At 47.7% G+C, this 13,169-nt stretch overlaps 1 protein-coding gene across 1 annotated transcript in view; it reads left to right on the forward strand.

Annotated features, from left to right (window-relative positions):
• Window positions 1-469: 469 nt before the first annotated feature.
• Window positions 470-13,169, forward strand: part of LOC140353466 (glutathione hydrolase-like YwrD proenzyme) — an 82,343-nt gene continuing 69,643 nt past the window's right edge. The window contains exons 1-2 of the mRNA XM_072438041.1: window positions 470-532; window positions 3,488-3,640. Coding sequence (XP_072294142.1) covers window positions 470-532; window positions 3,488-3,640 — 216 coding nt within the window. The remainder of the gene's footprint in view (window positions 533-3,487; window positions 3,641-13,169) is intronic.

Genomic DNA, 13,169 nt, shown 5'->3' on the forward strand with positions numbered 1-13,169 from the left:
GACCGCATCACTGCAGCGACAGCATCACTGCAGCGACAGCATCACTGCATCACTGCAGCGACAGCATCACTGCAGCGACAGCATCACACTTGCCCTGTATTGAAAACAAATTCCACCAACTTGTTGTTTGACCAGTAATAAATGATTCTAATTCTGATTCTCTGAGTCTTCAGCCTTTGCTTCATCTTCAGAAGACTTGATGGTGGGATTGAAAACAGCTTCAAAGTAGTCCTCCTCCCTGGCCTCTCCAAACTCCTCCCAGCCCCGGGTTTGCAATGTGCTTGGCCGATACCTGTCGACTGCCTCAGGAGTCCCACAAGCCAAAGAGACAGGATCGGCCTCCTTCAGACTGACGGCATCCCTTACTTCTGGTGTCCACCACTGGGTTTGTTGATTGTTGCCGCGACAAGCACCAGAGACCTTACAAACATAGCTACAAGCAGCCACATTGAGAATGGAGGTGGAGAACATGGTCTACTCAGACTCAATGTTCCCAGCCTCTCCCGGGATCTGGAGAAGCTCTCCTGAAGGTGTGAGATGAACACGTTCCCAACTGACCCTCACAATGTGCTCAAGCCTGAGTCTGGCCGGCTTCCTCCTCCGCCATCGGATCCAACTCATCTCTTTTTTCCCTCTGTTTCTTTAGCTGTTGCAACAAAACAATGCATTTGAGCAAATATGCTTGTAATTTGACATTGTGATATTATTGTGAGACAATATGACAATATTTTATGGTTATTATTACATTCCTTATTTTTCAATATCTAGATGAAATTTCCCAATATATCTGGGCAATATTATTTCCCTGGAAACAAAATAAAAGAGGAAGAAGCATCAAGAACAATTAAGCTAAAAAGTTGTTTTTGTGCTCTGAACTCGGTGCAGGAGGTGGGGGACAGAAGGGTCCTGGCTAAATACACATCTATGCTGGACCATGAGTGTCGCCCCCTGCAGGACACTCTGTCCGCTCTGGAGAGCAGCTTCAGTGAGAGACTGATCCACCCTCGCTGTGTGAGGGAAAGGTTCCGTAGGTCTTTCCTTCCTGCTGCTGTCAGACTTTATAACAAACACTGTTAGTCCTGAACACTCGACATACTGACCTAACCATGTGCAATTCTGTCATATGTGCAATTACTGTCGTGATTCATGTGCAATTACTGTGAAATTCATGTGACGTTGTGACACATATTCATGTGCAATTACTGTCATGACCATCTGCAATGGTTTTTATGTATTTATTTATTATTTATTTTTATCTTTATTATTTTTCCCCTCCATCCCTTGTTGGGAAATGGGAGGTTTTGTCTATGGGAGTTTTGTTTATAAGAGATCTTCTACTGAGAGAGTTTTTCAAACTTCCTATAAGTGATCTGTTCTGTTCTTCTTTATCTACCTGCGTTGCATCAATGAAATTTCCCCATGCGGGACAATAAAGGAATATCTTATCTTATCTTATATCATCATCATAAAAAGTACAACAAATTAAATTAAATAAAGAAAGTTAATATGTGAACGAAACGTGATCAATTAGATTGTTTAAACTAAATGAAGTTGCTTTAAAGGGAAGTCTGCATCTTCTCTGAGCTCTGGCCAATCAGAGCAGGCGACGCAGTTATAAGATAAGATAAGCCTTTATTGGTCCACACAAAGTGGAAATTTCAGTGTTGCAACGCAAGTAGATACAGAAGTAAAAAAACAGATAACTTATAGAAAGCTTTAAAAAACACTCTTAATAGAAAAGCTCTTATAAAAAAAAATCTTTAAAAAAATCTCTTACATTCTTAATAAAAAGTTGAAAAAAATAATAATTGTAACAAAAGTAACACTCTTATTTACAGCTGTTATAGGGACGGAGAATATTGCACCAATATGATTGCACATGAATATGACAGTATTGCACATGATTATGACAGTATTGCACATGAATATGACAGTATTGCACATGATTATGACAGTATTGCACATGAATATGACAGTATTGCACATGAATATGACAGCATTGCACATGAGCGGACAGAGTGTCCTGCAGGGGGCGACACTCATGGTCCAGCATAGATGTGAGTTTAGCCAGGACCCTTCAGTCCCCCACCTCCTGCACCGAGTCCAGAGCACAGCCCAGGACGGAGCTTTGTTCAGCTTCTTCCTCTCTCTCTCTGTGATGTGTGTTTAGAAAAGAGCTTTGTCCTTTGTTCTGTGATTTTAAATTTAATGCAGTACAATTACACGGCAAAACATTTACTCAATCACAAGTGCAGGTTTAAAAATCTACTTCAAAAACTATAAACAGGAAAAAACTTCTTTGAATACAGGAAAATTGTAGATTCTAGTCAAAATGAAAGCTCTGTAGTCGTGAAAAAGACTTAAAAGTCCTTTATTTTACACAGAGCAGATCCTTAGACACGCTCACCACTGTCACCACGGAGACAAGCAGACTCCACCAGGAAAGTGACTGAGTGCACCTTTAAATAGCCCAAACATTACCCCATAGCAGCTGACAGTATGTGTGCAGTATGTGTGCAGTATGTGTGCAGTATGTGTACAGTATGTGTGCAGTACGTGTACAGTTTGTGTGCAGTATGTGTGCAGTATGTGTACAGTATGTGTGCAGTATGTGTACAGTATGTGTGCAGTATGTGTGCAGTATGTGTACAGTATGTGTACAGTACGTGTACAGTTTGTGTGCAGTATGTGTGCAGTATGTGTACAGTATGTGTACAGTATGTGTGCAGTATGTGTACAGTTTGTGTACATGTCCGCGATGACCCACTTGAAACTGACCCTGCTCATTCGTCAGAAACTATATTTACAGTATGATCACATTGGGCACTACAGGGCTCCATCCTGGGCCACATTGTCAAGTATGTTCTACTGTTTATTGTTTATTTGTTTCATTTCTGTTATTGTTGTTGTTGTCTATGTTCTAATATAAAATAAAATAGCAAAAAACAAAAAAACAGGAGATGCATTTCCCCCCCAATGTAAAATATGCAAAAAGAAAAACAAACAGACTTTATTTCAATCCAGTACAGGAGCTTTGAGTTTATGTCAGTTACATTATATTTACTTCAAATTATAAATCAGACGTTTTACGTCCAGACTGACTTTGCACTCCTTTGCACTTCTACTTATGTATACAGTATATATATATATATATATATATATATATATATATATATATATATATATATATATATATATATATATATATATATATATATATATATATACATATATACATATATACGTATATATACACTGTATAAATATATACACTGTATATATATATATATATATATATATACTGTATACATATATATATATACAGTATATATATATATATACATATATATACAGTGTATAAATATATATATTTATGTATATTATATAACTTTATATACATAACTTTAGCAGCACATTTCTGTCTTTCTCTGCTGTTCTTCTTCTGACACAGACTCATCCATGTTTCTGTCATCTGCTCCTTCATAAGTCAAACTCAATCAAACCCAGAGAATTCCACCTCCACTGGGTCTCGGAGCTCCGCGACGCTGGACGAGGCGTGGCTCCAGACCTGCTCCTCCAAGGACACGCCCCCAAGTCTGGACAAGTCTTCAGGAACCCGGCCCTCGCCCGAACACTCAGGGTAAAATGTCCCTCGCCCGAAAACTCAGGGTCAAATGTCACTCACTCAAACACTCGGGTCAAATGTCACTCGCTCAAACTCCCCTCGAACACTTGGGTCAAACGCCAGCTGAACACTCGGGTTAAACGTCACTCGAATACTCGGGTCAAACGTCACTCGAACACTCGGGTCAAACGTCGCTCGAACACTCAGGTCAAACGTCCCTCGCTCGAACACTCGGGTCAAACGTCACTCGCTCAAACACTCAGGGCAAAACGCCCCTCGAACACTTGGGTCAAACGCCAGTTGAACACTCGGGTCAAATGTCACTCGAACACTCGGGTCAAACGCCCCTCGCTCGAACACTCGGGTCAAACGTCACTCGAACATTCGGGTCAAACGTCACTCGAACACTCGGGTCAAACGTCACTCGAACACTCGGGTCAAACGTCACTCGAACACTCGGGTCAAACGTCACTTGAACACTCGGGTCAAACGTCCGTCACTCGAACACTCAGGGTCAGATGTCACTCGAACACTCGGGTCAGATATCACTCGAACACTCGGGTCAGATGTCACTCGAACACTCGGGTCAGATGTCACTCGAACACTCGGGTCAGATATCACTCGAACACTCGGGTCAAATGTCACTCGAACACTCAGGGTCAAACATCACTCGAACACTCGGGTCAGATGTCACTCGAACACTCAGGGTCAAACGTCACTCGAACACTCGGGTCAGATGTCACTCGAAAACTCGGGTCAGATGTCACTCGAACACTCAGGGTCAAACGTCACTCGAACACTTGGGTCAAACGTCACTCGAACACTCGGGTCAAACGTCACTCGAACACTCGGGTCAAACGTCGCTCGAACACTCGGGTCAAACGTCACTCGAACACTCAGGGTCAGATGTCACTCGAACACTCGGGTCAGATGTCACTCGAGCACTCGGGTCAAATGTCACTCGAACACTCGGGTCAGATGTCACTCGAACACTAGGGTCAGATGTCACTCGAACACTCAGGGTCAAATGTCACTCGAACACTCTGGTCAGATATCACTCGAACACTCGGGTCAAACGTCACTTGAACACTCGGGTCAAACGTCCGTCACTCGAACACTCAGGGTCAGATGTCACTCGAACACTCGGGTCAAATGTCACTCGAACACTCAGGGTAAAATGTCACTTGAACACTCGGGTCAGATATCACTTGAACACTCGGGTCAAATGTCACTCAAACACTCAGGGTCAAATGTCAATCGAACACTCAGGTCAAATGTCCCTAAAACACTCGGGTCAAATGTCACTCGAACACTCAGGGTAAAATGTCAATTGAACACTCGGGTCAGATGTCACTCGAACACTCGGGTCAGATGTCACTCGAACACTCGGGTCAGATGTCACTCGAACACTCAGGTCAGATGTCACTCGAACACTCAGAGTCAAACGTCACTCGAACACTCGGGTCAAACGTCACTCGAACACTCGGGTCAAACGTCACTCGAACACTCGGATCAAACGTCACTCGAATACTCAGGGTCAAACGTCACTCGAACACTCGGGTCAAACGTCACTCGAACACTCGGGTCAAACGTCACTCGAACACTCGGGTCAAACGTCACTCGAACACTCGGGTCAAACGTCACTCGAACACTCGGGTCAAACGTCACTCTAACACTCGGGTCAAATGTCACTCGAACACTCGAGTCAAACGTCACTCGAACACTCGGGTCAAACGTCACTCGAACACTCGGGTCAGAAGTCACTCGAACACTCGGGTCAGATGTCACTCGAAAACTCGGGTCAGATGTCACTCGAACACTCAGGGTCAAATGTCACTCGAGCACTCGGGTCAGATGTCACTCGAACACTCGGGTCAGATGTCACTCGAACACTCGGGTCAAATGTCACTCAAACACTCAGGGTCAAATGTCAATCGAACACTCAGGTCAAATGTCACTCAAACACTCGGGTCAAATGTCACTCGAACACTCAGGGTAAAATGTCACTCGAACACTCAGGGTTAAATGTCACTCGAACACTCGGGTCAGATGTCACTCGAACACTCGGGTCAGATGTCACTCGAACACTCAAGTCAGATGTCACTCGAACACTCAGGGTAAAACGTCACTCGAACACTCGGGTCAAACGTCACTCGAACACTCGGGTCAAACGTCACTCGAACACTCGGGTCAAACGTCACTCGAACACTCGGATCAAACGTCACTCGAATACTCAGGGTCAAACGTCACTCGAACACTCGGGTCAAACGTCACTCGAACACTCGGGTCAAACGTCACTCGAACACTCGGGTCAAACGTCACTCGAACACTCGGGTCAGATGTCACTCGAACACTCGGGTCAGATGTCACTCGAACACTCGGGTCAGATGTCACTCGAACACTCGGGTCAGATGTCACTCGAACACTCAGGGTCAAATGTCACTCGAGCACTCGGGTCAGATGTCACTCGAACACTCGGGTCAGATGTCACTCGAACACTCGGGTCAGATGTCACTCGAACACTCGGGTCAGATGTCACTCGAACACTCGGGTCAGATGACACTCGAACACTCGGGTCAGATGTCACTCGAACACTCTGGTCAGATGTCACTCGAACACTCAGGGTCAAATGTCACTCGAACACTCTGGTCAGATATCACTCGAACACTCGGGTCAAATGTCACTCGAACACTCAGGGTCAAATGTCACTCGAACACTCGGGTCAGATGTCACTCGAACACTCAGGGTCAAATGTCACTCGAGCACTCGGGTCAGATGTCACTCGAACACTCGGGTCAGATGTCACTCGAACACTCGGGTCAAATGTCACTCAAACACTCAGGGTCAAATGTCAATCGAACACTCAGGTCAAATGTCACTCAAACACTCGGGTCAAATGTCACTCGAACACTCAGGGTAAAATGTCACTCGAACACTCAGGGTTAAATGTCACTCGAACACTCGGGTCAGATGTCACTCGAACACTCGGGTCAGATGTCACTCGAACACTCAAGTCAGATGTCACTCGAACACTCAGGGTCAAACGTCACTCGAACACTCGGGTCAAACGTCACTCGAACACTCGGGTCAAACGTCACTCGAACACTCGGGTCAAACGTCACTCGAACACTCGGATCAAACGTCACTCGAATACTCAGGGTCAAACGTCACTCGAACACTCGGGTCAAATGTCACTCGAACACTCGGGTCAAACGTCACTCGAACACTCGGGTCAAACGTCACTCGAACACTCGGGTCAAACGTCGCTCGAACACTCGGGTCAAACGTCACTCGAACACTCAGGGTCAGATGTCACTCGAACACTCGGGTCAGATGTCACTCGAACACTCGGGTCAAATGTCACTCGAACACTCGGGTCAGATGTCACTCGAACACTAGGGTCAGATGTCACTCGAACACTCAGGGTCAAATGTCACTCGAACACTCTGGTCAGATATCACTCGAACACTCGGGTCAAACGTCACTTGAACACTCGGGTCAAACGTCCGTCACTCGAACACTCAGGGTCAGATGTCACTCGAACACTCGGGTCAAATGTCACTCGAACACTCAGGGTAAAATGTCACTCGAACACTCAGGGTAAAATGTCACTTGAACACTCGGGTCAAATGTCACTCGAACACTCGGGTCAGATATCACTTGAACACTCGGGTCAAATGTCACTCAAACACTCAGGGTCAAATGTCAATCGAACACTCAGGTCAAATGTCCCTAAAACACTCGGGTCAAATGTCACTCGAACACTCAGGGTAAAATGTCACTCGAACACTCAGGGTAAAATGTCAATTGAACACTCGGGTCAGATGTCACTCGAACACTCGGGTCAGATGTCACTCGAACACTCGGGTCAGATGTCACTCGAACACTCAGGTCAGATGTCACTCGAACACTCAGAGTCAAACGTCACTCGAACACTCGGGTCAAACGTCACTCGAACACTCGGGTCAAACGTCACTCGGATCAAACGTCACTCGAATACTCAGGGTCAAACGTCACTCGAACACTCGGGTCAAACGTCACTCGAACACTCGGGTCAAACGTCACTCGAACACTCGGGTCAAACGTCACTCGAACACTCGGGTCAAACGTCACTCGAACACTCGGGTCAAACGTCACTCGAACACTCGGGTCAAATGTCACTCGAACACTCGAGTCAAACGTCACTCGAACACTCGGGTCAAACGTCACTCGAACACTCGGGTCAGAAGTCACTCAAACACTCGGGTCAGATGTCACTCGAACACTTGGGTCAGATGTCACTCGAACACTCAGGGTCAAATGTCACTCGAGCACTCGGGTCAGATGTCACTCGAACACCCGGGTCAGATGTCACTCGAACACTCGGGTCAAATGTCACTCAAACACTCGGGTCAAATGTCACTCAAACACTCGGGTCAAATGTCACTCGAACACTCAGGGTAAAATGTCACTCGAACACTCAGGGTTAAATGTCACTCGAACACTCGGGTCAGATGTCACTCGAACACTCGGGTCAGATGTCACTCGAACACTCAAGTCAAACGTCACTCGAACACTCGGGTCAAACGTCACTCGAACACTCGGGTCAAACGTCACTCGAACACTCGGATCAAACGTCACTCGAATACTCAGGGTCAAACGTCACTCGAACACTCGGGTCAAACGTCACTCGAACACTCGGGTCAAACGTCACTCGAACACTCGGGTCAAACGTCACTCGAACACTCGGGTCAGATGTCACTCGAACACTCGGGTCAGATGTCACTCGAACACTCAGGGTCAAATGTCACTCGAGCACTCGGGTCAGATGTCACTCGAACACTCGGGTCAGATGTCACTCGAACACTCGGGTCAGATGTCACTCGAACACTCGGGTCAGAAGTCACTCGAACACTCAGGGTCAAATGTCACTCGAACACTCGGGTCAGATGACACTCGAACACTCGGGTCAGATGTCACTCGAACACTCTGGTCAGATGTCACTCGAACACTCAGGGTCAAATGTCACTCGAACACTCTGGTCAGATATCACTCGAACACTCGGGTCAAATGTCACTCGAACACTCAGGGTCAAATGTCACTCGAACACTCGGGTCAGATGTCACTCGAACACTCAGGGTCAAATGTCACTCGAGCACTCGGGTCAGATGTCACTCGAACACTCGGGTCAGATGTCACTCGAACACTCGGGTCAAATGTCACTCAAACACTCAGGGTCAAATGTCAATCGAACACTCAGGTCAAATGTCACTCAAACACTCTGGTCAAATGTCACTCGAACACTCAGGGTAAAATGTCACTCGAACACTCAGGGTTAAATGTCACTCGAACACTCGGGTCAGATGTCACTCGAACACTCGGGTCAGATGTCACTCGAACACTCAAGTCAGATGTCACTCGAACACTCAGGGTCAAACGTCACTCGAAAACTCGGATCAAACGTCACTCGAATACTCAGTCAGGGTCAAACGTCACTCGAACACTCGGGTCAAACGTCACTCGAACACTCGGGTCAAACGTCACTCGAACACTCAGGTCAAACGTCACTCGAACACTCGGGTCAGACGTCACTCGAACACTCGGGTCAGACGTCACTCGAACACTCGGGTCAGACGTCACTCGAACACTCGGGTCAGATGTCACTCGAACACTCAGGGTCAAATGTCACTCGAACACTCGGGTCAGATGTCACTCGAACACTCGGGTCAGATGTCACTCGAACACTCGGGTCAGATGTCACTCGAACACTCGGGGTCAGATGTCACTCGAACACTCGGGTCAGATGTCACTCGAACACTCGGGTCAGATGTCACTCGAACACTCAGGGTCAAATGTCACTCGAACACTCGGGTCAGATGTCACTCGAACACTCGGGTCAGATGTCACTCGAACACTCAGGTCAGATGTCACGCGAACACTCAGGGTCAAATGTCACTCAAACACTCGGGTCAAATGTCACTCAAACACTCAGGGTCAAATGTCACTCGAACACTCGGGTCAGATATCACTCGAACACTCGGGTCAGATATCACTCAAACACTCAGGGTCAAATGTCAATCGAACACTCGGGTCAAATGTCACTCAAACACTCGGGTCAAATGTCACTCGAACACTCAGGGTAAAATGTCACTTGAACACTCGGGTCAAATGTCAATCGAACACTCGGGTCAAATGTTACTCAAACACTCGGGTCAAATGTCACTCGAACACTCGGGTCAGATGTCACTCGAACACTCGGGTCAGATGTCACTCGAACACTCAGGTCAGATGTCACTCGAACACTCAGGGTCAAACGTCACTCGAACACTCGGGTCAAACGTCACTCGAACACTCGGGTCAAACGTCACTCGAAAACTCGGATCAAACGTCACTCGAATACTCAGTCAGGGTCAAACGTCACTCGAACACTCGGGTCAAACGTCACTCGAACACTCGGGTCAAACGTCACTCGAACACTCAGGTCAAACGTCACTCGAACACTCGGGTCAGACGTCACTCGAACACTCGGGTCAGACGTCACTCGAACACTCGGGTCAGACGTCACTCGAACACTCGGGTCAGATGTCACTCGAACACTCAGGGTCAAATGTCACTCGAACACTCGGGTCAGATGTCACTCGAACACTCGGGTCAGATGTCACTCGAACACTCGGGGTCAGATGTCACTCGAACACTCGGGTCAGATGTCACTCGAACACTCGGGTCAGATGTCACTCGAACACTCAGGTCAGATGTCACGCGAACACTCAGGGTCAAATGTCACTCGAACACTCTGGTCAGATATCACTTGAACACTCGGGTCAAATATCACTCAAACACTCAGGGTCAAATGTCACTCGAACACTCGGGTCAGATATCACTCGAACACTCGGGTCAGATGTCACTCGAACACTCGGGTCAAATGTCACTCGAACACTCGGGTCAGATGTCACTCGAACACTCAGGGTCAAATGTCACTCGAACACTTGGGTCAGATGTCACTCGAACACTCGGGTCAGATGTCACTCGAACACTCGGGTCAGATGTCACTCGAACACTCGGGTAAGATATCACTCGAACACTCAGGGTCAAATGTCACTCGAACACTCGGGTCAGATGACACTCGAACACTCGGGTCAGATGTCACTCGAACACTCGGGTCAGATGTCACTCGAACACTCAGGGTCAAATGTCACTCGAACACTCGGGTCAGATGTCACTCGAACACTCGGGTCAGATGTCACTCGAACACTCGGGTCAGATGTCACTCGAACACTCGGGTCAGATGTCACTCGAACACTCGGGTCAAATGTCACTCGAACACTCGGGTCAGATGTCACTCGAACACTCAGGGTCAAATGTCACTCGAACACTTGGGTCAGATGTCACTCGAACACTCGGGTCAGATGTCACTCGAACACTCAGGGTCAAATGTCACTCGAACACTCTGGTCAGATATCACTTGAACACTCGGGTCAAATATCACTCAAACACTCAGGGTCAAATGTCACTCGAACACTCGGGTCAGATATCACTCGAACACTCGGGTCAGATGTCACTCGAACACTCGGGTCAAATGTCACTCGAACACTCGGGTCAGATGTCACTCGAACACTCAGGGTCAAATGTCACTCGAACACTTGGGTCAGATGTCACTCGAACACTCGGGTCAGATGTCACTCGAACACTCGGGTAAGATATCACTCGAACACTCAGGGTCAAATGTCACTCGAACACTCGGGTCAGATGACACTCGAACACTCGGGTCAGATGTCACTCGAACACTCGGGTCAGATGTCACTCGAACACTCAGGGTCAAATGTCACTCGAACACTCGGGTCAGATGTCACTCGAACACTCGGGTCAGATGTCACTCGAACACTCGGGGTCAGATGTCACTCGAACACCCGGGTCAGATGTCACTCGAACACTCAGGGTCAAACGTCACTCGAACACTCGGGTCAAACGTCACTCGAACACTCGGGTCAAACGTCACTCGAAAACTCGGATCAAACGTCACTCGAACACTCGGGTCAAACGTCACTCGAACACTCGGGTCAAACGTCACTCGAACACTCGGGTCAAACGTCACTCGAACACTCAGGTCAAACGTCACTCGAACACTCGGGTCAGACGTCACTCGAACACTCGGGTCAGACGTCAATCGAACACTCGGGTCAGACGTCACTCGAACACTCGGGTCAGATGTCACTCGAACACTCAGGGTCAAATGTCACTCGAACACTCGGGTCAGATGTCACTCGAACACTCGGGTCAGATGTCACTCGAACACTCGGGGTCAGATGTCACTCGAACACTCTGGTCAGATGTCACTCGAACACTCGGGTCAGATGTCACTCGAACACTCAGGTCAGATGTCACGCGAACACTCAGGGTCAAATGTCACTCGAACACTCTGGTCAGATATCACTTGAACACTCGGGTCAAATATCACTCAAACACTCAGGGTCAAATGTCACTCGAACACTCGGGTCAGATATCACTCGAACACTCGGGTCAGATGTCACTCGAACACTCGGGTCAAATGTCACTCGAACACTCGGGTCAGATGTCACTCGAACACTCAGGGTCAAATGTCACTCGAACACTTGGGTCAGATGTCACTCGAACACTCGGGTCAGATGTCACTCGAACACTCGGGTCAGATGTCACTCGAACACTCGGGTCAGATATCACTCGAACACTCAGGGTCAAATGTCACTCGAACACTCGGGTCAGATGACACTCGAACACTCGGGTCAGATGTCACTCGAACACTCGGGTCAGATGTCACTCGAACACTCAGGGTCAAATGTCACTCGAACACTCGGGTCAGATGTCACTCGAACACTCGGGTCAGATGTCACTCGAACACTCGGGGTCAGATGTCACTCGAACACTCGGGTCAGATGTCACTCGAACACTCGGGTCAGATGTCACTCGAACACTCGGGTCAGATGTCACTCGAACACTCAGGGTCAAATGTCACTCGAACACTCGGGTCAGATGTCACTCGAACACTCGGGTCAGATGTCACTCGAACACTCAGGTCAGATGTCACGCGAACACTCAGGGTCAAATGTCACTCGAACACTCTGGTCAGATATCACTTGAACACTCGGGTCAAATATCACTCAAACACTCAGGGTCAAATGTCACTCGAACACTCGGGTCAGATATCACTCGAACACTCGGGTCAGATGTCACTCGAACACTCGGGTCAAATGTCACTCGAACACTCGGTTCAGATGTCACTCGAACACTCAGGGTCAAATGTCACTCGAACACTCAGGGTCAAATGTCACTCGAACACTCGGGTCAGATGACACTCGAACACTCGGGTCAGATGTCACTCGAACACTCTGGTCAGATGTCACTCGAACACTCAGGGTCAGATGTCACTCGAACACTCAGGTCAGATGTCACTCGAACACTCAGAGTCAAACGTCACTCGAACACTCGGGTCAAACGTCACTCGAACACTCGGGTCAAACGTCACTCGAACACTCGGATCAAACGTCACTCGAATACTCAGGGTCAAACGTCACTCGAACACTCGGGTCAA

The sequence above is a fragment of the Eucyclogobius newberryi genome, unplaced genomic scaffold (assembly GCF_026437365.1).
Source record: "Eucyclogobius newberryi isolate DKJ021-1_F unplaced genomic scaffold, fEucNew1.0.hap1 SCAF_9, whole genome shotgun sequence".
Lineage (NCBI taxonomy): Eukaryota > Metazoa > Chordata > Actinopteri > Gobiiformes > Gobiidae > Eucyclogobius > Eucyclogobius newberryi.